Here is a 26,017-nt window from a genome sequence, read left to right as displayed (position 1 = left end):
TAAAATCACCTCTCATTCTTCTAAACTCCAGTGTATACAGGCCCAACTTGTCCAACCTTTCCTCATAAGATAACCCCTCATCCCAAGAATCAGTCGAGTGAACCTTCTCTGAACTGCCAGCAAAGCAATTATGTCCTTTCTTAAATAAGGTGACCAAAACTGCACACAGTATTCTAGATGTGGTCTCACCAATGCCCTGTACAACTGTAGCAAAACATCTCTACTTTTATATTCCATTCCCCTTGCAAGAAATGACAACATTCCATTTGCCTTCCGAATCACTTGCTGTATCTGCATACTAGATTTTTGTGATTTATGTACTGGGACACCCAGATCCCTCTGTACCTCAGAGTTCTGCAATCTCTCTCCATTTAAATAATATACTGCTTTTCTATTCCTCCTGCCAAAGTGGACAAGTTCACATTTTCCCACATTATACTCCATCTGCCAAATTTTTGCCCACTCACTTAACCTATCTATATCCCTTTGCAGACTCCTTATGTCCTCTTCACAACTTACTTTCCTACCTACCTTTGTGCCATCAGCAAATTTAGCAACCATACATTCGGTCCCTTCATCCAAGTCATTGATATAGATTGTATATAGTTGAGGCCCAAGCACTGATCCCTGTGGCACTCCACTCGTTACATCTTGCTAACCTGAAAATGACCCATTTATGTCTACTCTCTGTTTCCAGTTAGCTAACCAATCCTTTATCCATGCTAATATGTTACCCCCTACACCATGAGCTCTTATTTTGTGTAGTAGCCTTTGATGTGGCACCTTGTCAAAAGCCTTCTGGAAATCCAAGTACACCACATCCAGAGAATCCCCTTTATCCATGTTGCTTGTTACTTCCTCAAAGAACTCTAATAAATTAGTCAAACACGATTTCCCTTTCACAAAGCCGGGATGACTCTGCCTGATTGGATTGAGATTTTCTAAGTGCCCTGCTATAACCTCCTTAATATCAGATTCTAGCATTTTCCCTATGACAGATGTTAAGCTAACTGGCCTGTAGTTTCCTGCTTTCTGTCTCCCTCCTTTCTTGAACAGAGGAGTTACATTCACTATTTTCCAATCTGATGGAACCCTTCCAGAATCTAGGGAATTTTGGAAAATTAATACCATGCATCTACATTTCTGCAGCCACTTCTTTTAAGACCCTAGGATGAAGTCTGTCAGGACCTGAGGACTTGTCGGCTTTCAGTTCTAATATTTTTTTCAGAACCCTTTCCCTGGTGATTGTAAATGTTTTAAGTTCCTCCCTCCCTTTCACCTCTTGATTCACAATTATTTCTGACATGTTATTTGTATCCTCTACAGTGAAGACGGACGCCAAATATCCATTCAATTCATCCGCCATTTCCTTATTCTCCATTATTAATTCCCCAGAGTTAAGCAATTCAACAACCAACGGATCAGATCAAAGCTCTGCAAGTCCTGCCACATCCATTCGTGAATGGTGGTGGACAATTAAATAACTAATGCGAGGAGGAGGCTCTGTAAACATCCCCATCCTCAAAGATGGCAGAGTCCAGCATGTGAGTGCAAAAGCAAGGCTCACGCGTTTGCAACCATCTTCAGCCAGTAGTGCCGAGTGGATGATCCATCTCGGCCTCCTGCCAATATCCCCACCATCACAGAAGCCAGTCTTCAACCAATTCGATTCACTCCACGTGATATCAAGAAACGGCTGAGTGCACTGGATACAACAAAGGCTATGGGCCCCGACAACATCCCGGCTGTAGTGCTGAAGACTTGTGCTCCAGAACTAGCCGCGCCTCTAGCCAAACTCTTCAAGAACAGCTACAACATTGGCATCTACCCGACAATGTGGAAAATTGACCAGGTATGTCCTGTCCACTAAAAGCAGGACAAATCCAATCCGGCCAATTACCGTCCCATCAGTCTACTCTCAATCATCAGCAAAGTGATGGAAGGTGTCTTAGACAGTTCTATCAAGTTGCACTTACTCACCAATAATCTGCTGACCGATGGTCCAGACCTCATTACAGCCTTGGTCCAAACAGGGACAAAGAGCTGAATTCCAACGGTGAGGTGAGAATAATTGCCCTTGATATCAAGGCAGCATTTGACCGAGTGTGGCACAAAGGAGCCCTAGTAAAATTGAAGTCAATGGGAATCAGGGGGAAAACTCTCCAGTGGCTGGAGTCAGACCTAGCACAAAGGAAGATGGTAGTGGTTGTTGGAGGCCAATCATCTCAGCCCCAGGACATTGCTGCAGGAGTTCCTCAGGGGCAGTGTTCTGAGCCCAACCATCTTCAGCTGCTTCATCAATGACCTTCCCTCCATCAAATTGAATCCGGGACAGGGACTCAATAAAATTAACATAAGTAAAACAACAGTAATGAAGAAAATTAAATCACTGAAGAGTGACAAATCCCCAGGACCAGATGGTTTCCATCCCAGGGTTTCAAAGGAAGTCGGTGAGCACATTGCAGATGCCCTAACTATAATATTTCAAAGTTCTCTAGATTCGGGAACTGTCCCTCTAGATTGGAAAATTGCATGTCACTCCGCCTTTTAAGAAAGGTGAGAGAGGGAAACCAGGGAATTATAGACCAGTTAGCCTAACATCTGTTGTGGGGAAAATGCTGGAGTCTATAATTAAGGATAGGGTGACTGAACACCTTGAGAATTTTCAGTTAATCAGAGAGAGCCAGCATGGATTTGTGAAAGGTAGGTCGTGCCTGACAAACCTGATTGAAATTTTTGAAGAGGTGACTAAAGTAGTGGACAGGGGAATGTCAATGGATGTTATTTATATGGACTTCCAGAAGGCATTTGATAAGGTCCCACATAAGAGACTGTTAGCTAAGATAGAAGCCCATGGAATCAAGGGAAAAGTACGGACTTGGTTAGGAAGTTGGCTGAGCGAAAGGCGACAGAGAGTAGGGATAATGGGTAGGTACTCACATTGGCAGGACGTGACTAGTGGAGTCATGCAGGGATCTGTCTTGGGGCCTCAATTATTCACAATATTTATTAATGACTTAGATGAAGGCATAGAAAGTCTCATATCTAAGTTTGCCGATGACACAATGATTGGTGGCATTGTAAGCAGTGTAGATGAAAACTTAAAATTACAAAAGGGATATTGATAGATTAGGTGAATGGGCAAAACTGTGGCAAATGGAATTCAATGTAGGCAAATGTGAGGTTATCCACATTGGATTAAGAAAAGATAGAACAGGGTACTTTCTAAATGGTAAAGAGTTAAAAACAGTGGATGTCCAAAGGGACTTACAGGTTCAGAAAATAATTAAGAAGGTTAATGGAATGCTGGCCTTTATATCGAGAGGACTAGAGTACAAGGGGGCAGAAGTTATGCTGCAGCTATACAAAACCCTGGTTAGACCGCACCTGGAATACTGTGAGCAGTTCTGGGCACCGCACCTTCGGAAGGACATATTGGCCTTGGAGGGAGTGCTGCGCAGGTTTGCTAGAATGATACCCGGACTTCAAGGGCAGGCTACAAGAGCGGGTCAGAGGCTGGGTATTCTGCGGCGAGTGACTCACCACCTGACTCCCCAAAGACTTTCCCCCATCTACAAGGCTCAAGTCAGGAGTGTGATGGAATACTCTCCACTTGCCTGGATGAGTGCAGCTCCAACAATACTCAAGAAGCTCGACACCATCCAGGACAAAGCAGCCCGCTTGATTGGCACCGTATCCACCACCCTAAACATTCACTCCCTTCACCACCGGCGCACAGTGGCTACAGTGTGTACCATCCACAGGATGCACTGCAGCAACTCACCAAGGCTTCTTCGACAGCACCTCCCAAACCCACGACCTCTACCACCTAGAAGGACAAGAGCAGCAGGCACATGGGAACAACACCACCTGCAAGTTCCCCTCCAAGTCACACACCATCCCGACTTGGAAATATATTGCCGTTCCTTCATCGTCGCTGGGTCAAAATCCTGGAACTCCCTTCCTAACAGCGCTGTGGGAGAACCTTCACTACACGGACTGCAGCGGTTCAAGAAGGCAGCTCACCACCTTCTCAAGGGCAATTAGGGATGGGCAATAAATGCTGGCCTTGCCAGCGACACCCACATCCCATGAACGAATAATAAAAAAAAGTTACGAGGAGAGATTACACAAATTGGGGTTGTATTCTCTGGAGTTTAGAAGGTTAAGGGGTGATCTGGTCGAAGTTTATAAGATATTAAGGGGAACAGATAGGGTGGATAGAGAGAAACTATTTCCGCTGGTTGGGGATTCTAGGAGTAGGGGGCACAGTCTAAAAATTAGAGCCAGACCTTTCACGAGTGAGATTAGAAAACATTTCTACACACAAAAGGTAGTAGAAGTTTGGAACTCTCTTCCGCAAACAGCAATTGATACTAGCTCAATTGCTAAATTTAAATCTGAGATAGATAGCTTTTTGGCAACCAAAGGTATTCAGGGATATGGGCCAAAGGCAGGTATATGGAGTTAGATCACAGATCAGCCATGATCTTATCAAATGGCGGCGCAGACACGAGGGGCTGAATGGCCTACTCCTGTTCCTATGTTCCTATTGGGTCAGAAATGGGGATGTTCGCTGATGATTGCACAGTATTCAATTCCATTCGCAACCCCTCAGATAATGAAGCAGTCCCGCTGCAGCAAGACCTGGACAACATCCAGGCTTGGGCTGATAAGTGGCAAGTAACATTTGTGCCAGACAAGTGCCAGGCAATGATCATCTCCAACAAGACAACAGTGGCTGCAGTGTGTCCCATCCACAGGATGCACTGCAGCAACTCACCAAGGCTTCTTTGACAGCACCTCCCAAACCCACGACCTCTACCACCTAGAAGGACATGGGCAGCAGGCACATGGGAACACCACCACCTGCACGTTCCCCTCCAAATCACACACCATCCTGACTTGGAAACATATCGCCATTCCTTCATCATTGCTGGGTCAAAATCCTGGAACTCCCTACCTACCTTCTTAAGGGCAATTAGGGATGGGCAATAAATGCTGGCCTTGCCAGCGACGCCCACATCCCATGAACGAATAAAAAAAAACTCTCTAGAGGACCAACGCTCACTTTACTTAATCTTTTCCTTTCTAAATACCTGTAGAAACTCTTACTATTTGTTTTTATATTTCTAGCTAGCTTTCTCTCGTACTCTAATTTCTTCCTCTTCATTATTCTTTTAGTCATTCTTTGCTGTTTTTTATATTCTGTTCAATCTTCTGACATGCCACTAATCTTTGCAGAATTGTATGCTTTTTCTCTCAATTTGATACTATCTTTAACTTCCTTAGTTAGCCACAGATGGTACGTCCTTCCCCTAGAGTCTTTCTTTCTCACTGGAATGTATCTTTGCTGAGTGTTATGAAATATCTCATTAAATATCTGCCACTGCATCTCTACTGACATTTCCCTTAACCTAAGTTCCCAGTTCACTTTTGCCAGCTCTGTCTTAATGCCCTCATAATTGCCCTTATTTAAGTTTAAAACACTAGTCTTAGACTTAATCTTCTCCCCCTCAAACTGAATGCGAAATTCAATCATATTCTGATCACTGCTACCGAGAGGCTCCTTTACAATGAGGTCATTAATTAATCCTGTCTCATTACACATTACCAGATCGAGAATAGCCTGCTCTCTGGTTGCCTCCAGAACGTGCTGCTCTAAGAAACTGTCCCGAAAGCACTCTATGAACTCATCTTCCAGACTACCTTTGCCAATCAGATTCTTCCAATCTATATGTAGATTAAAATCACCCAAGATTATCACTGTTCCTTTCTCGCAAGCCCCCATTATTTATAAGAACATAAGAAATAGGAGCAGGAGTAGGCCAATCGGCCCTTCGAGTCTGCTCCGCCATTTAATAAGATCATGGCTGATCTGATCCTAACCTCAAATCTAAAGTCATGTCCAATTTCCTGCCCGCTCCCCGTAACCCCTAATTCCCTTCACTGCCAGGAAACTGTCTATTTCTGCTTTGAATTTATTTAATGATGTAGCTTTCACAGCTTCCTGGGGCAGCAAATTCCACAGACCTACCACCCTCTGAGTGAAGAAGTTTCCCCTCATCTCAGTTTTGAAGGAGCAGCCCCTTATTCTAAGATTATGCCCCCTAGTTCTAGTTTCACCCAACCTTGGGAACATCCTCACCGCATCCACCCGATCAAGCCCCTTCACAATCTTATATGTTTCAATAAGATCGCCTCTCATTCTTCTGAACTCCAATGAGTAGAGTCCCAATCTGCTCAACCTCTCCTCATATGTCCGCCCCCTCATCCCCGGGATTAACCGAGTGAACCTTCTTTGTACTGCCTCGAGAGCAAGTATGACTTTTCTTAAGTGTGGAGACTTCCTGTTTACCCTGTCCTACAGTGTGGTTACTGTTAGGGGGCCTATAAACTACTCCCACAAGTGACTTCTTGCCTTTACTATTTCTTATTTCTACCCAATCTGATTCTACATCTCGGTTTTTAGAACTAAGGTCATTTCTCTCTGTTATACTCACGTCATCCTTCATTAACAGAGCTACCCCTCCACTTTTTCCTAGCTTCCTGCCCTTACAAAATGTCAAGTACCCTTGAATATTCAGGTTCCAGCCTTTGTCATCTTGCAGCCATGTCTCTGTAATGGCTATCAGATCGTACATATTTATTTCTATTTGAGCTGTCAATTCATCCATTTTGTTACAAATGCTACCCGCATTCAGATACAAAGCCTTTAGTGCGGTCTTTTTACTATTTTTGCAACCCCTAGCCTTATTTGCTGGCGCACTCTTTAGTTTGCATGCTCTGTCCCTTCCTGCCACTCTCTGATTATCATTTCCCTTTTTGCTACCTTGCTCTCTTGACTTGTCTTCTTTCTTAAATTTATCACATCTCCCCTTACTTGATCCCTCACCCCCACTATTTAGTTTAAAGTCCTCTCTACCGCCCTAGTTATACGATTTGCCAGAACACTGGCCCCAGCACGGTTCAGATGAAGGCCGTCCCAAAGGTACAGCTCCCACTTTCCTCAGAGCTGGTGCCAGTGGCCCATGAATCGAAACCCATTTCTCCCACACCAATCTTTGAGCTACGAATTTAACTCTCTAATCTTAATTACCCTATGCCAATTTGCTCGTGGCTCAGGTAATAATCCAGAGATTATTACCTTTGAGGTTCTGCTTTTCAATTTAGCCCCTAGCTACTCATACTGCCTAAGCAGAACCTCTTCCCTCGTCCTACCTATGTCATTGGTACCTAAGTAGACCACGACAACTGGATCCTCTCCCACCCACTGCAAGTTCCTCTCCAGCCCAGAGTAGATGTCCCGAACCCTGGCACCAGGCCGGCAAATCAGCCTTCTGGACTCTCGTTCTTGGCTACAGAGAACTGTGTCAATCCCCCTGACTATACTGTTCCCTACTACCACTACATTCCTACTAACTCCCCCCCGCTTTTCATTTACAACTTGAAACATGGGACACGCAGGTAAGCGCGTGGCAGCAGCAGGTGAAAGAAACAGCTTTTGTGTAATGAAGATCTCTTTACCCAGCATCCATAGCGGCAGAGAAACCACTGTATCTCTGGGATTGAATGTTTGCACAGCTCTATCCCGGGATAGAGCGTTTTTTCTGCCGCTATGGATGCTGGGTAAAAAACTCCCCATTCCACAAAAGCTGGGAACTGCATTGCTTGGTGCTGTCACGCAGAGAGCCGCGTCCGGCCTGGGGGAGTCCGAAATCCGGGGCGCTGAAATTGCCGGGGGAGGTGGGGGGAGAAAAGAGGAGTGACTTGAAATCGTGGGGGGAGTGGCCTGAAATCACACGGGGGAGGGCGGGCTGAGCGGCCTGAAATCACTGGGGGGCGGGGGGGGGGTGGCATCTGCAAATAAAAGATACCTGGTGCAAGTCCCTAATAATTTACAGGTTTCATTGTAGTTCCATTCCCCTGAAAAGTACACAAGTATGTACTTCCAATCTATTGCACCTGCTGTTTACACAAAGCCTGACTTTATCACAAAATCAGCAAGGTCTTGCTGTATCTCTTCTGCAGTTGGTGTTTTGGAAACTATACGAAGTATGCTGACATTCAAATTACTGAGATCCTGCACAATCACACCCATGTTAGATGTTGTCATAAAAAACAAATATCCACTGATAAAATACTCTCAACGCACTGTACGTTTGCATAATGTGATTGCTAGCCTTTTAACTGTGAATTGCCACTTCTAAATCGTCAAACCACATTTTAGTTTTTATTTTCTGCTGTCTTTACATGTTGTTCTTTTGATTAATGCATCTCTTTCTCATTTATGTTTGGCATACATACTTATTTATTCAGTCTTGATAAATCATCCTGCTAACTCCTGACCCATCTTGTTAACCTATTCTTTTGCTTTTGTCACAACACTCTCTTGCAATATGCTCATAAAAAAACATATTTGGCCAGCAAGTGACAAAGCTCCATATTAAACTGTACTTGTATGCAAGTTAATAAGTGTTTGGAGCATGTTGCTAATTCTCTACCAGTGTAGGGAACAAGCATGAGGATAAATTCAGACCTTAGATTCTGAATCAGAGTTTCCAAACCTCACTTCCGATGATTCTAAATTTCACATATTCCATTATACTACTTTGAATACGGGTGAGCAAGGAAAATGCTTTTCACAGGTCATCAGGAATTCCCAGGCATCTCGATCAGCCCAAGTACCATGCCAGGTTTCTCCACTAGACGACCAGAGCGAGGGCGCACCCTCTCAATAGACTGCCATATAAGGAGTGGGATTCTACTACCAGTCAGTGGGTAAAATTCTGACCCAGATCAGTGCAGAATAGTGCACTGTTTGTCTACTGCAATTTTTTGAATTGAAGTTTCATAATATAAGAATTTCCTTATTAAGTACCGATGTCAATGATAATGGATGTTCAATTCTCTTGCAATGCATTTTATTTTGTTTTCCAACAGAGTGACTGAAAATTGACTAGAACATTTATGATGTTACAGCGCTCATGCCAGGAAGACCTTTAGATATCTACCGATGACGTTGTTGCAATATAACCAGTATAAAAACATTTTTTTTAATAGTATTGCTATTAAAAAGTTCAGTTTTCTGTAGATAAGCAGTGAGGTAATGAATTCCAAAGTCTTCACACTTGCAAATATCTACACACTTACAAAAGTGTGTATTTAGAGTTTGTTATTTATTTAATTTCTTCCTTGTCCTATTGGCGCCGATTTTCATTTTCAAGTGTAAAACAGTCTTGCTTTAAGAACCGTCTGAATCTCAAGTGCTACTAGCATTGAATTATCTGGTCTAACCTAATTTGCGTAATTGTTCACAATTCTGGGTGCAAACTCAAATGGCTCTAGAGATGACACTATTGGTGGGAGAGGAAAATTGTATGCAAGTCAAATTTAAAGGGATGGGATAAATTAAAAGGTAGTCTCATAAGGAAGGGGGCAAAAGTTTTCAAGCTCTCCAGAAGCTTTCCAAGGAATCTAAACCCACCAACCTTTGTCAAGGCTGAAGATGTAAGGGATTAAGAAGTGGCAGGAAAGGGACCGCTCTGTGTAGGCATGAGTCCGCAGACAAATGATGGCGCAACCCAGTAGCTAATGGCTGTTGAAGTTGAGCTGGTGCTGCATGAGATGCTTGCAAGGAGAATTTTCTTCACTCCATAGCACCACTGCAATGCGGAGAAGTTTCTAGCCACAGCTGACCATTGCTGTCCCTGCAGTCTATGCTATATAGTAGCAGCAGGTGCCTTTGTAGCAGATGGCACACCTTGGCATCTGCCACTCTGATGATCCATAAGTTCCCATTGTCAGTCCCGGGTTCCAGGGCTGCAGATATGACTGCAGGTGTGCCAAACAGGCAATGCTGGCATGTCTACTTTCATGCAGTACCATGTGAAGCATGGGATGCTATGATTGGAGGCGGACAGGGATTCCTATCCTATATCTGTACCCTGGAGCTAGCCTTTGGCTTAGTGGTAGCATTCCTGCCTCGGAGTATTCTCTGTAAAGTGTCATCGACATCCATTTCAGATGAGCCTATATTGCATCTAATACACGTAGGGGCACATTTTCCAGCTGGTAGGCTTGGTCTGCCAGTGCAGTAAATGTGGACCATGAAACTGTGCAGGGAATCCCTTTTGTGGTAGCCCCATCCAATTTGCAATTTCTTGTTTTATGTGTACACTCAACTCATCCATAGAAAACAGTAGAAGACAGGTAACTACTCGTGCAGTCACCTCGAAGTTACGAGCATAACGTTAATAGAACTGTTCATTCATGAATATTGCGCATATGCAGTTAGTGCAAAGTTGTGTTTGCAGCTCAGCCAACTTCAGTAGGACTCTCCCTGATATTGGATGAAGGTCCATGCAGATGAGCAATACTAAAAGCCCACCTGTGGCCAGACCCAAACCGGCGACCCTGACCCTGCTGCTACCGTCAGCTACTGTTTAGCTTTGCCAAAGGTCAGAGGCACTGAGAACATTGTCCACTTAGGGCGACTCTTGATAATTCTAATAGCACAGCTGATCCTATGTTTACTTTGCAGGGTTGCTTCTGATGGTGCTTTTGCCACTGGAGCCTGTAAATGGCACAAGTTGCCCAAAGTCTAGGGATAATCTTTCTTGCTAATAAAGGAGCAGCTAAAGTAAGAAAGAAAGAAGAGCTTGCATCTATATAGTGCCTTTCACGATCTCAGGACTTCCCAAAGCGCTTTACAGCCTATGAAGTGCTTTTGAAGTTTAGTCACTGTTGTAATATAGGAAACATGGCAGCCAATTTGCACACAGCAAGGTCCCACAAACAGCAGTGTGATAAATGACCAGACATGCTACTTTTAGTGATGTTGGTTGAGGGATAAATATTGGCCAGGACACTGGGGAGAACTCCCCTGCTCATCTTCAAAATAGTGCCATGGGATCTATTACATCCACCTGAGAGGGCAGACAGGGCCTTGGTTTAACTTCTCATTTGAAAGGTGGCACTTCTGATAGCACAGCACTCCCTCAGTACTGCACTGAAGTGTCAGCCTACATTTTGTATTCAAGTCTCTGGTGTGGGACTTGAACCCACGACCTTCTGACTCAGAGGTGAAAAAGTAAACAAGTCTTATATAATCTCCACAGATATGTTTAGTCTCCTAATATATACACTCTTTGGAACAATGTGCTACACATTTTTAGAAAATCTTCAACCTTATCCAGCGGTCGAGGAGACCAGTAGTCTCACAACACAAATGCTATAGCCACCTGTTAAATCCACAGACCCAAAGATAACAACAGTTAACACCCACCCAAAATATTTTTTGTCTCACGGAGGTGAGTCCTATTTACGATTTGGACCTGCATTCATTGTCGTCTGGTATTGGTAGTGTAGTGGATCTCATGCTTTTTCAACGTAGATGTCTCCAGCTCTTTTGTGTAATAACCAGTTTTAGAATCCTGTTCCACATCTTTAGAGTATATGAAATCAGGAGTGAATTTAGCATTATCTGTTTGAATATGTTTAAAGCTTTGCCATCACACGTGGCTCATCTTTGGGTCCCACGAGCACAAATCTCCAGTCTTTCAGCATCACTGGAGACCTAACTCACTGGGTCTGGCGGAAATATTAAATGAGTACTTTGCATCGGTCTTCACTCTTGAAGACGATGCTTGACTATTACAATTTAATGACGATGTTAATACTAAAACTAGTAGTATTAACATAGATGAACATATTGTTTTAGATAGAATTAAGAACCTGAAAATTGATAGAGTAGCCAGGCCGGATGATATCCACCAGAGAGTCCTCAGGCAGAGGGACAGGTGCTGTGCGAGCTCCTTGCCTGTATCTTTAATTGCTCACGGCACTCTGGGATGGTTCCCATAGACTGGGAGGAGGCTAATGTAGTCCCCATCTTTGAAAAAAAAGACAAGACGGACCCAGATAACTATAGGTCCATTAGTTTGACATCAGTAATGGGAAAGATGCTTGAGGGTATCATTAGGGATGTAATATATGATTACTTGGATGGAGAGGGACATATTAGGGACACCCAACATGGCTTCCAAAAAAAGGTCATGTCTAACAAATTTGATTATATTTTCTGAAGAAGTTACCAAGATGGTGTTTGGGGGAAGCCCAGTAGACTTCCAAAAAGTTTTCAACAAGGTACCGCATAGGAGGCTTCTCTACAAGATCGAAACCTCTGGTATTAGTGGTAATATATTGAGCTTGATTGTGAACTGGCTAGAAGGCTGTTGGAAAGTAGTTATACATCCATTTGGATCTGTTTGGAGACCGGTCACCAGTGGTATCCTGGAAGGATCGGTGTTGGGACTGTTGCTCTTTACCATTTTTATTAATGATCTAGATGTAGGTGTTGGGGGTATGATCTGCATATTTACAGATGATACCAAGATCTGTGAGAGAGTCAGGACTGTAGACTATGTTCGACTGCTTCAGGTGGATCTTGATGTATTGGGGGACTGGGCTCGTGACTGGCAAATTATGTTTAATTTGAAGAAGTGCAGTGTTATGCATGTGGGCAGGACAAATACTCAACATACATACACCCTTCGGGGAAAACCATTAAAGCTGGTGGAGAAAGAAAGAGATCCGGGCGTTCCAGTGCACAGATCTCTAAAGGTTCATGAGCAATGCCATGAAGCGATAGCTAGAGCAAAATAGGGTGTTGGGTGCATTTATAGGACAATTGACTGAGACAAAGCATTCTATTTTGTCCTTGTACAAGGCCTTAGTTAGGCCTTATTTGGAATATTGTGTCCAGTTTTGGTCTCCTCATATGGTGGGCAATATTGAGGCTTTGGAATGGGTGCAGAGAAGGGCCACTAGACTAATTCCCAGCTTAAAGCACCTTAGTTATCAAGATAGGCTAAAGGAGCTGGGACTCTACACTTTAGAGAAGTGTAGACTTAGAGGTGATCTGATCATGGTTTATACGATGAAAGGAATAGATAGTGTTTAAGTTGACAGTTTGTTCCAATTAAATACGTTAGAGAGGACCAGGCGTCACAATTTTAAGTTGTATTAGGCCAGATCTAAGTTAGACGTCAGGAAATGGTTCTTTTCCCAGAGAACAGTGAACCTCTGGAACAGGCTGCTGGCTCATGCGGTGAATTCCTTCAAGCGAAAGCTGGACCTGTTTTTGGCTGGGGTAGAGATCACCTTGTACAAAGGGTAGGTAATGTAATGCATAGAATTATCAGAGCCAGAATGATCTCCTGGACTACTGGTTTTGATCACCAAAGGTGTCGCGGAGGAATTTCCCAGCTTTTTTCCCCAAAATGGCCTCGTTTTTTAAAATCTGGTTTTTCACTTCTCCCAGATCACATGGTTTTGGGTGGGTATCACAATTGTGTGGAACAGCCTGGATAGACCAAAGGGTCTTTTCCTGTCCGTCATTGTTCGTAACTGACTGAAGAAAGGAAAATTTGAATTGCAGGAAGTAGAACCTTTGACCCTAATTAACTCTGAATTTCTGCTGGAGTTGGTTGAAAATACATTGCATGCCATCAATATACACTCTCCCAGTGCCTTAATATCAGTTGTTTTCGCTTTGACTAGTTTTCTGGCCTTCCTCTGGTTGTAATGAGCAGGTTTTTCCATGTTGGCTGTGATCCAATTATCTTAACGAGTTGTTGGCTTAATTCCCAGCAGACTGTGTTCTTTATTAAAGAACTTTGTTGGCCAGTGTCAAGGACAGGAATATTTAGGTACTGTCTTCATATATGACAGGGAACCAAGTTCAACCTTTGCAAGGAAATCCCATTTAATTTCTTACCATTCAGGAGATTCTGCTTGCTTGGCAGCAGTGCACTATAATGTACCAGTGATGTAATTTGAAAAGCCAGTACAACCAATGTTTTAATAGTGAATTCATTTGGATGATCAACTTTTAAATCTGTCTCCGGCAACAACTAGTGTACAAGTAGAGCTGCCATTTTGTAATGGGATTATAACTTTAATAGTAAAATCACAGGGTAGTCACAGACAAAATTACAAATATTCACAGACAGCACCAACACAATTTATATGCAAAAGTTCCATTCCCAGTGAGATGGATCATCAGGAGAAAGGGGATTGTGTTCATCTGATAGTACACAATCTCATTGTGCATTATAGCAAATAGGAGCACTCACCTCTTTATAGACCTGCAAGAGGTGAGACTGTGTGCACAGGGTTGCCAGTGGAAAGCCGCTGATAGCAGATACATATTTGCTGCACTCTTACTATCCACGTGCAAGAGAAAACATGTTGGGGAGAAAGAGAAGACACCAACAGATTTGTCAAAGAGGTTTTCAAGGCATTTTGAGTAGAAAGGATGCCAAGCAACTCAGGGAAGTAGAGTAAAAAGAAAGATTTGCATTTACATAGCGCCTCTCAAGACCTCAAGCGCTTTATAGCCAATTAAATACTTTGAAGTGTAGTCACTGTTGTAATGTAGGAAATTACAAGTAGCCAAGGAATGGAATTGAAGAGACATTGGTGAACATGGAAGATTAGGGACATCAGGGGATTAGAGAACATAAGATGATGGGGAACTCTGTGGATGAGGCACTGTAGGATAAGATATGCTACATTTATGTCTTCTGCTAAAAAAAGGGGCAAGAAAGAAAAAAAGAGCTGCCAAAAAATTACAAGATACTTGACCTGTGTTATACATTGCCCAGCCCTAAGAATGAATACCAAGTCTGCACTTTCTTGCCACTCGGCTTTCATTATTACTCTTAAAGGCTTTTTTGCAGCAACATTAGAGACATGAATATACAGGAGAAAGAAAATAAAACAGCCATCTCGGTCCTGGTTATAATCAATTAGCTGACCTGAGAAATAGTAGCGATTTCCCCAGTTAGCTGGCATAATGTTAACTGGTTGTAACTTACAGCAGACCACCAGAGAAAATGAGAGGTGTCCCTGGTTATCTGGGGTAATTAGTGCTGGCTTGTTATTAAATCGGTCGGCACTTCACTGGGGAAGAACACAGATTCCCCTAATTAGGTCCCTATTCACAAAGCATTTGCACAGCCACAAAAAAATGTGGTTTCTCATAATTATTTTCACATTTGTGGAATTTTTACTAACCAATTATAACATTTCTGAAAAAAGTTAGGCAAAAATAATCGTATTACAGATCCATAGAAGCTCCATGAATGAAGAATGGTTAGTTGTAATCAACAGGGTAAAGCCATGGGCATTTAAACAGGTGCCCTATTAAGATGTCATTCTTCTTGGCCTTTTGTCTACACTCCTCTATGTATTCACATACATGCTGCTACTTTGCTTATGGTTATTTCACCAGACAATTTTTTTTTTAATTGAAAAAAAACTAGCTGTAGGGCTACGGCCCACATTGCACAGCAACATTAACATTGAAAAGTCTAGGAAAGAAGATGCAGTGTATCAAGGAACAGTGATTAGGTGTTGCCAAGCTTGGGTCTTAAATCTGTGTCGAGATTGTAGCAGGAAGGGAAGACGGAGGGGAGAAACGAACAATAGTTTTGAAATCCTGGGAAAGAATGAGTTGAAGTAGGAGACTGCAATGGAGTCCTAATTTAGACATAGGGATACAAGAAGGAGGAGGAGAAAGATCACAGCAGTAATGATAATAGCAGTATTAATAAAAGAGAGAGAGAGAGACAAGAAAAGTTGTACAGAAAGAGTTTGGAAGCTAGAGGTATCACCTGGCAGATGACAAGCTTTTAATTCATTGGCCCAAGCATCTCGTTGCTTCTGCCATAGTCTTCGTTTACCCATTTTGTCTGCTCACTTTCTAATACTATGTCAACTGCAAGGCCAGTATCTATCCCTGCAAGATGTATTGGTACATTAACTTTGGGCGATAGTACCAGAATTTTTTAATTTAATCTGGCACTTTTTTCTTAAACACTTTGGGGGTAATTTTAACTCCCAAGAACAGGTGGGTTGGGACGGGTGGGAGGTTAAGGTAGCATCCCGGCTCCAACGCGCCCATTTCCAGGTTTAACCCAGGCACGCACAACAGAAACCCAGAAGTCCCATCCCCACTTAAAGCCGGCGGGCCGATATTTATCGGGCCAATTCAGGTAGTTGAAACACTTTAGGTACTCAACTTTTTGTGAATTCCGCAACAGAAACAGATTTAACTGCTCCTGAACGTGACTCCCCTGGGTTCAGAAATACACCATTAAAACGGAGACGAGTTGCAGCCAAAGCTCATTAGGCCCTTTAAACCAGTGATTGGCACATCTCAATAAAAGGTGAGGTATTGCAGCTGGGCACTCAGTTCTCCCAGTCAAACATTTGGCTGGGAGTTTTTTGTGTTCAGACTGAGATTTCTTTGTCGAATCTGAGAATTCGTGTGTTCAGACAAATTTACCTCCATTTTGGAGCCCCTCAAACTGACAAGATCAGGAGGTGGGGGGGGGGCGCAATGAATCTATTCCACAGTACATCGGAGGAAGAGGAAAATGAAGATGGGGAACCCGTCGCCAAAGCAGCCGTGCACATTGCTGCCCGTGATGCCCTCATCTCTACCAGGTTCTCATAATGAGATGTGCAAATTGAAGACTTTGAAACACTCAGTCCGCCTGGAACAGCCACCACCACCAACCACCCCTCCCTTTGCACAAAACAGTCTTTCAACCACGCATACACCCATTGCACACACGCTTAATGTGTGACACCATGTCTTGGCATTCATGATGAAGCACATGAAAGGCGAAGTCACAAAAGGGACTCAATAATAGCCAAGACGTGGCAGTGGTGTGATAATGATTAAATTTAATGCGCCATAGCAAAAAAATATATAAATTAACAACATGACAGCTCAAACACCCTTGTGCATATCCTTGGTGAATTACAATTACTTAGCCTTTCTCTTGCTACCGCTTCGACGTGGTGCATCTCTAGTGACTTCAGCAGAGGTAGTGGAGGGTTCCTAAGATCCCTGACCTGACTGCTTAGATGCTCTTGGCCTATGCCTTCTGGGTTTTGGAGCCAGTGAGGCCCCCACCAAAGACTGCTCCACTTGCACCTGTGCAGGGGAAGGCTCGGCCATCGGGAGAGGAGGCAGCTTGTTTGGTACTGGTTGAGGGGGAGGCAACGAGCGACACGTGGGAGCTGTTTGAGTAGAGTCCCCGCTTCCATGTCCCCTTTCGCCATCATCCCTCTCCCAGGCCAGTGCAACATCACTCCCACCACTCTGCTGGCCAGCAGGTTGGTGAGCAGATATGCCGCGTTATAAGGCCACGACTAAAGACGATCTGCCTGCCTGTTTAGGTGGCAGACATGTTGGCATCCAGAGTCCACAATGCTGTTGTCATGGCCTGCATGGAGCGTACTTGAAATTCAATGCAGACTATGATATTCTATATCACAGGCATTCTCGCACTTACCTGAGCCACCATTCCACTAGCGATGGAGTTCGACTCCTCCATCCTCTCCACTATTGTGGAGAGTATGCTTGGCACTTTTCCCAATACCTAGCAACGTTGCTGTTCCAAATCTATCATTCTCCTTCTCAACGATGGCCCCCGGAGGTCAGCATCTATGTCCAGCTGAGCAGAGCTTGGAGAAGAGTGTGCCCCTCAAGAGGACTATCCACAGCTGCCCCTGCCACTAGGGTCTGCTCGTGTTCATTTGTGAGTGGTGAGACTGACCATGAAAGAGTTGCATCAGAGGGTGACTATCAGACAGATACACCACGTTGCATCAGGATTGGGGTGAGTGGCAGTGGTGGGTCGATAAATGGGCAGTTGAGGAAGTGAAGGATGTTTGCTGCTGCTGACACTTAAGTGGGTGTGAGGAGTTATGTGATGGAGTAGGCGTGCCAACACAGAGTGACAGGGGTGGGGGGGTGGTGTTGAACAACACAGGATGTGGGTGAATCAGCAAATGTACTCACTTTTCCTGAACTGGTTAAGTTATTAAAACGCTTCCTGCACTGAACCCAAGACCTGGGTACCGTGCTCCTGCTGCTCACCTCTTCTGCCACCTCCAGTCAAGCATTTTTGGTTACAGAGCCAGGTTTCTTCCTGCCATCCACTGGAAACATTACCTCCCTCCTGGCTCTCACTGCAGCCAGCAGAACATCCAGGGAGACATTATTAAATCGAGGGGCAGCCTTTGCTTTACTTTCCTGGACTCCAATTCTCCTTTTCCTTCAAAATCCATTCTTGGACTGGCCCTTGAAATAGTGGGCTTTAAATTTCATCATTCGGGTGCGCAGTAGGCCCGCTGCGCTGCTGGAGACGCGAAACCCGGAAGCAAATTGACTGCAACCGAGATATAATCGCAGATTTAAACGCGCTCACTTTGCCTTCGAGTTCCCCATGCGGATATCCACCCTCCCGCTGACTTCCCGCCACCATGATAAAATCATGGCCTTGATAACAAAGATATTGTGATCTATTTAGTATTTCAATTCAGAGTTTCAGTTCTGCCTATTGCATTCAGTATTTCACTTCGGTTTATTACATTCAGCAGTTCATTTTATCATTTTAATTGTACACTGTGTCATTGATCATAAGTCAGATAACACATAACTAAAAAATAGTGGTTTTGTTTGGCTAGGTTTGGTTTTGTGGCTGTCCCTTTAAATCCAATTACTGTAGTGGCACAATAGGGGTGCCCAGCTAGAGCAGGAAACAGAAATCTGGAGTGGCATCCTGCTGCTCCAAGATGGGAACCCAAAGGCCTAGCAAACCGAAGCAAAAAAAATGAATCTTGGAAATCCTCTTCTGATCCAATGCTGGTAGTCCCAGAATGGCATAATATTTGATTACCATTCGATTCCCACTTGGTGGGGCCTTCATGCTGCCCAGGGGGTACTTACATCTGCTTGCAGACCTATTGCTGTGCCAAGCAGAAGCATAGCTAGTGGGATTCCTGGATACACCCCTCAGATATGCACCCAAACTGCTGTTGGGATATGGGGGCATGGGCAGAAGAAAAGGCTTGTGCCTCTAGAAGGAGCAGAACTTCTGGGCTTATGTACATAAAGTTTATACTTTAAATAAGGATCATTAAAGTATTAAAAACCCGTTTTTATATTTTCCAGGTTCTATTTTTAAGGGAGAAAATCAGGGGGGAAAAATTGGATTCAAACATAGGTAAATGTGGAGAAAATCCGTAAAAATTCAATTGAAGTGAATGAAGCCACAATTATTTACACAGTTCACAGACACCATTGCTGTGGGCCTCGGTGGCAATCCAAAAGTTCTGGCAAGTGTGTGTATAATGGAAAAAGTATAACTAAGTGCTGATCCTCCTACAAGAATATTTCTCAGCACTGTTTGCTCTCCATGGGGTTAATTTTCACCCGCAGTGCTCGGATGTAAACTCCTGGAAAGGTCCCCCAAATATGCACCAAAACTGCTGTTGAGATATAGAAGTATGGGCAGACAAAAGGCTTGTGCCTCTAGAAGGAGCGGATCTTCTGGGCTTATGTACATAAAAGTTGTATTTAATGGTTATAATTCAAGGGTTTTAATGCCAAAATCTGTTTTTAATCGATCCACCAACCAGAAAAAAAAATCCAGAAATGTGTGAGATTTGATAAGGAACATCTTTAATTCCTATCTATAAAGGAATAATTTAGCATTAGATTATATCATTGTTAGATTATACGCTTGTTTATTCTGTAACAAATTTGCTTAGTATATTAAATTTAAAATGAGTTTTGATGTAATACTCCTAACAGTTATGACAACTGGAGGAAGATCCTGTTGAGCCATAGGATAAATTCCAGTAGGTTAAAAATTATTACGAGAGTTTGCTGTTCATTATCCTGTGGTCAATTAAAGGGTAATTAATTTGGTGTTTACAAATTTCTATCTCTAAGAAATCAGGATGCTTTTTATATACTTTTGACATTTTGAAGTGTGATGGTCACATGTCAAATATATATAGTCAGTCTGTCTGTCTGGGATATTTCAACTTTGAGGGCAGGGATACACATTATATCAAAATGTGATTTCTTTAGTTTAGGGTCAAGATAAACGCTCTTCTGGAATTAAAGTTGGAGATTTTCTTTTAGTTAACGCGTACACTCTTGAATACCTTGCTTCCAACCGTTAGAATTGTTAATGCTGGCACTTGTATCTGACAGATATTCCACTGGGAAAAATTAGAATTCCCTAGATTAGTTGAGACCATAAGTTATAATCCACAGACAACACAAGATGTGGCCAAAGTTCACCTTCTTACTGATTGGGTTTCTAGCTATGAATTTCAAGTAAGAACCAGAGTCTTTGAAATTCACTAGTGGTTCCTGTTGCTGAGTAATCATTCCATGGTGAGTGGAATTTTAGACTCATCTAGGAAACAAAAGGTTGTATCTTCAGTTTCCAGTTAATCTGTCTCTTAAAAGTTAGCACTCAGCAGGTACACAATATAATACTCAATATCAGAAAAATGCAGTCAAAGCTACAATAATGTATTTTGGAACAAACTATAAAGCAATAATGATTAAGGAACTGCTTTGCCAAACACTTTCTGTACGCAAGCGTGAACCCCGAGCACCCCGTCAGTTGCCACTTCAATTTCCTGTCCCAACCCCCAACTCTGACCTCTCCGTCTTTGCCCTTCTATGCTTTTCCAGTGAAGCTCAAAGCAAGCTTGAGGAACAGGGCTGTATCTTTCTGTAAGGCACTATGCAGACTTCTGGCTTTGATATTGACTTTAATAACTTCAGATCTTAACTTTAGCCCCTTTGCCAGCGTTTCCTGTTTCCATTTCAGACCTGCCTCACCCTCACTGCCTCAGCTATTCACAAGTTCTCCGTGTCTCTTAAATATTTTTAACTTCTTTCAGTATGCTTTTTCCTATTCTTTCATCTTAATATCACTTCAATCATTTAACCATATCCCGATTTCCATTTAGGCACCATTAGGTCATTCTATTTCCTCTCTCATTTGCGTGTGTGTTTTTTCCCTTCTCCCTTCCCATTAGCTGTCAGCCATGGGTAGCACTCTCGCCTCTGAGTCAGAAGGTTGTGGGTTCATAGTCCCATTCCAGAGACTTGAGCACAAAAATCTAGGCTGACACTCCCAGTGCAGTACTGAAGAGGTGCATGTCTTTTGGATGAGACATTAAGCTGAAGCCCCGTCTGCTCTCTCAGGTGGATGTAAAAGATCCCACGGCTCTATTTCCAAGAAGAGCAGGAGAGTTCGCCCCGGTGTCCTGGGCAATATTTATTCCTCAACCAACATTGTTAAAAAAAGATTATCTGGTTATTTATCACATTGCTATTTGTGGGACCTTGTTGTGCACAAATTAGTTGCCACATTTCCTACATTACAACAGTGATTTCACTTCAAACTTGGCTGTAAAGTGCTTTGGGACGTCCTGATGTCGTTAAAGGCACTATATAAATGCACGTCTTTTTCTTTCTTTTTATTCTCCTCCTTTTAAAATGCTGCTCATTTGTCATTTTTTCCAGTTCCGATGAAGGGTTGTACCAGAAATGTTCATTTGTCTGTTCTCCCACAGGTGCTGACTGACCTGCTGAGTCTTTCCAGCATTTTCTGTGGCTGTTTTTTTCCAGATTTCCAGCAACTGCTGTTTTTTATTTTGCTTTTTACATAAATAAGAACATAAGAAATAGGAGCAGTAGTAGACCATACGGCCCCTCATGCTTGCTCCGCTATTCAACAAGATCATGGCTGATCTTCGATCTCAACTCCACTTTCCTGTCCCATCCCCATATCCCTTGATTCCCCTAGAGTCCAAAAATCTAACTATCACAGCCTTGAATATACGATGAATGGACAATGTTCTGTCTTTCAGTCATATGATTGTAGAATGAGCAGGTTAAATTTCCAGGTTCTGGCCAATGGACTGTGACACCAGTGCACTGAAAGCCTTGTGCACATACCAACCAGAAACAGCCAACAGCCAAGGATCTTTCAGGGTCGGCCCTCACCCAGATGGTCGAGAGGAGCACAAAATTCTATGTGGATGGGAAATCTCGCCAACATCTCTTCAAATATATCATATTTAAATGAAGCTCTTGAATGGTTTATATGAGACCAGTTTAAGACAATCAGAAAATCATATGGTGAGCTAATGGGCCAGGGATCCAGAAAAAATTGTCGGTCTTCACATTCACATTTTGTGCTGAGAGGACTGATCTCACCTCAAAATATCCTTGTGCTTTTTATGACTAAATGTTGAGAGCTACTGATGCAGAGAGAAGGAAAAAAGGCAAAGAAAATACTTACTTAGAGCAAGTGGGAGGAAAAAATTCTTCCAGTAAAATTCTTTATAAAAATAGATAACTGAAGTTTTATGTGTCAGCTTTGGCTCAGTGGTAGCACTCTTGCCTCTGTCATGGGTTCCAACTCCACTCCAGCGATTTGAGAATATTTTCTAGGTTAACATTTCAGCGCAGTACTAAGGGAGTGTTGCACTCTCGGAGATGGCGTCTTTTAGATGCGGCATTAAAAGTGAGACCCTGTCCACCAACTTAAGATGGATGTAAAAGATCTTATTGCACTATTTGAAGAAGAGCAGGTGTGTTCTCTGGTGTCCTGGCCAATATTTATCGCTTAACCAGCATCACTAAAACAAATTATCTGGTCATTTATCTTATTGCTATTTGTGGGACCTTGTGCCATACATTACAATAAAACTACAGGTCAAAAGTACGTCATTGGTTGTGAAGCACTTTGGGATGTCCTGGGGATGTGAAAGGCGCTATATAAATACAAGTTCTTTCTTTCTTAATTGCCAGTTTTAAGGTAATTAGAAAGTTTGTAAGTCGTATATGTTCCTTTTATTCCTGTTCCTTTGTATGCCCCATACAAAATCCTGCTGGGCCATCACCCTCATCCTCGCTGACCTTCGCTAACTCCCTGTTCCCTAACACATTAAATGTAAAATTGTTCTTGTCGTTAAATCCTTCCACTACTTCATCCATTGTCTCTGGAATCTCCTGCAATTCTATATCTCACCACCCACCCCCAAACATCATGTTCCTCTGGTCCTAGCCTTTGGTGCATCCCATCTCCCTTCACCCTATCATTAGCAGCAGACCTTTAGCTGTCCAGATCCTAGTCTCTGGAATTCCTTCCTTCAACCTTTCTGCCTATCAACCTTCAAAAATCTTCTTCACAAAGCTTTCAGTCACCGTCCTAACCTCCCTTTTTCTGGCTTGGTGTCTGTTTTCCTTATACCTGTCTATAAAGGTTTATCATGCCTCTATTTATATAGCCTAGGATCCCGTATGCTTTTTTAACCGCTTTCTCAACCTGCCCTGCCACCTTCAACGATTTGTGTATATATACCCCCAGGTCTCTCTGTTCCTGTACCCCTTTTACAGTTGTGGCCTCTAGTTTATATTGCCTCTCCCCGTTCTTCCTACTGAAATGCATCACTTCGCATTTTCTGCGTTAAATTTCATCTGCCACGTGTCCGCCCATGTCACCAGCCTGTCTATATCCTCTTGAAGTCTATCACTATCCTCCTCACTGTTTACTACCATTACAGGTTTTGTGTCATCTGCAAATTTTGAAATTTTGCCCTGTACACCCATGTCCAAGTCATTAATATATATCAAGAAAAGCAGCAGTCCCAGCGCTGACCCCTGGGGAACACCACTGTACACCTCCCTCCAGTCCGAAAAACAACCGTTCACCACTACTCTCTGTTTCCTGTCCCATAGCCAATTCTGTATCCATGTTGCTACTGCCCCCTTTATTCCATGGGCCACAATCTTGATGACAAGCCTACCGTGCAGCACTTTATCAAACGCCTTTTGAAAGTCCATATATACCACATCACCTGCATTGCCCTCATCTACCTTCTCAGTTACCTCATCAAAAAACTATCAGGTTAGTTACACACGATTTGCCTTTAACAAATCCATGCTGGCTTTCCCTAATCAATCCTCCCTCGTCTAAGTGACTGTTAATTCTGTTCCGGATTATCGTTTTTAAAAGTTTTCCCACCACTGAGGTTATACTGACTGGTCTGTAGGTGCTGGGTTTATCCTTACACCCTTTTTTGAACAAGGGTGTAACGTTTGCAATTCTCCAGTCCTCTGTCACCACCCCCATGTCTAAGGATGTTTGGCGGATTATGGCCAGTACCTCTGCAATTTCCACCCTTACTTCCCTCAGCAACCTGGGATTCATCCCATCCAGATCGGTGACTTACCTACTTTAAGTACACCTAGGGCCTAGAAAGGTATCACTGCGATCCATATGGAGGTACAGGTTGCCACTACAGGGCCCTCTCCCAGAAGAAAATCCCACTCAAAGTTTAAATCAAGTTATTTATTCTCATAATAAGAAACTGATCATACATAGAAGTTCAATATAGATACATGTAAAATAATTAGTATGGGAGCAAGTAACTAAAACAGGTAGTATGTGTTAAAGGGAGCAGCAATACAGGAAAGAGACCCAAGAGTTATGAAGAATAAATCTATGAAACTGTCAGCACAGTGCTTAGCTGCAGGAAAAAAAACAAATAACTTGCAGTAACAGAGGGTTAGAGTACAGATTAAAATAGGTTGTTGCCACATAAGGTTTTGATCAGACTCCCTCTGGAGTATTGTGTGCAGTTCTGATCACTTTAGCAGAAGAAGATGATACAGGGGTACAAGGGCATGCAACAAAACCAATTCTGGGTATCAGGAATTTAAGTTAAGAGCAGGGGCTAAAGAAGTTGAGCTTGTTTTTTTGTGGAAAAGAGGAAACTTTGAGGTGACCTCACTGGAGTTTCAGAAATTATGAAAGGAACTGGCAAAACTGATCCTTCCAAATTGAGTTTGAGGGTACCACTTACAGGGCTGGATTCTCCTCTTCATGATGAGGAACCAACGGGTTGAGACCTCCACCCACCACTGTAACCTCCGCCAACTGCTGTGACCTTGCCGTAAAACCCTGACCCATAATCCTTGGTCAGGGCTATTTTGCCACTGCTGAAGATTGGATTCCGGGCAATGATGCAGTGGGAGCGCTGCTACAGCAGACAAAGAGGCAGCCACCAATTTAAAAAGCCCCAAAGAGGAAACAACTTTTATTTAGGCCTCAATCAAAACCGAGGCCTAGAAAAGGTATCACTGTGACTGATATGGAGGGACAGGTTGCCACTACAGGGCCCTCTCCCAGAAGAAAATCCTGCCCATAAAGTTTAAATCAAGGTTTTCATTAATTTGCGTATATCTGGTGAAACTAACAGATTTTAGTGTTCTGACTTAGAATTCAACCATGAATGAGGCACAATGCTAAAAACAGTCCTTTCCAAACCTCAAACGGAACAAACCAACAAATAAGAAATATAAGTACAAATAGGGATGAGTTACCTGGGACGAGGGCTGAATTGCCAGCGCTTGGGCATTGGATGTGGCTATAGGACTGTAGGTTGGACAGCCCAGGCCAAGTGAATCCCTTGCACTGCACTGAGATATGTTAGTAAGGACACCATGGTAATTATATTGTCTGTTTTGTTCTTGTAATGTTACGGTAATAACAATCATAAATGAAAATGCCAGTAATCAAAGCCCAGCAATTACTGCAAGTGGTGTATTCGTCCGAATGCTTGATGCCTGCACATCAAATTAACAGAGGCAATAACCCATTTATTTTAAACGGTTTAATGCCTCCGTTAAAATAGCTAAGAGTGGAATTCAATACAAATATTTTACATGTTCATGGAACACATCACTCAATGTCACTTCCTGGCTTAAAGAGCGCATTGCAATATTGCGATAAATTCCTAAACATTGTATTATAGAACAATAATCATTTGAGACCCCTAAGCAGCATTGGATGCAATAGTTTTATCAGATTTCATTTTCCTACCTGTTTGCCGTCACCTCTCCAAAGTCCATTGACTGTTTGTGTTGGAGCAATGGTAACCACAGGTGGAGTATTTGCCACTCTCTGGCTCCCAGGTGGAACTATTATTGTTCCTGGACCACTTTTGGGAGTGCCAGCAGGAGAACTGTGATTGGCAACTGGCGACGATATAGGAGAACATTCACTGCCATGGGAAGATCCTGAAAATATAAAGATTAAAATTGAACAAGACA

The 26,017-nt window shown here is 43.0% G+C and overlaps 1 protein-coding gene across 1 annotated transcript in view; it reads right to left on the bottom strand.

Annotated features, from left to right (window-relative positions):
* The window catches only part of LOC137335711 (genetic suppressor element 1-like), a 193,652-nt gene that overhangs the window by 76,145 nt on the left and 91,490 nt on the right, over window positions 1-26,017 (bottom strand). The window contains exon 3 of the mRNA XM_068001011.1: window positions 25,788-25,984. Within this exon, the coding sequence (XP_067857112.1) occupies window positions 25,788-25,984 (197 nt within the window). The remainder of the gene's footprint in view (window positions 1-25,787; window positions 25,985-26,017) is intronic.

The sequence above is a fragment of the Heptranchias perlo genome, chromosome 2 (assembly GCF_035084215.1).
Source record: "Heptranchias perlo isolate sHepPer1 chromosome 2, sHepPer1.hap1, whole genome shotgun sequence".
In the NCBI taxonomy this organism is placed as follows: domain Eukaryota; kingdom Metazoa; phylum Chordata; class Chondrichthyes; order Hexanchiformes; family Hexanchidae; genus Heptranchias; species Heptranchias perlo.
Note: the sequence above shows the minus strand (reverse complement) of the source record. Positions and strands in the feature narration are given on the sequence as shown.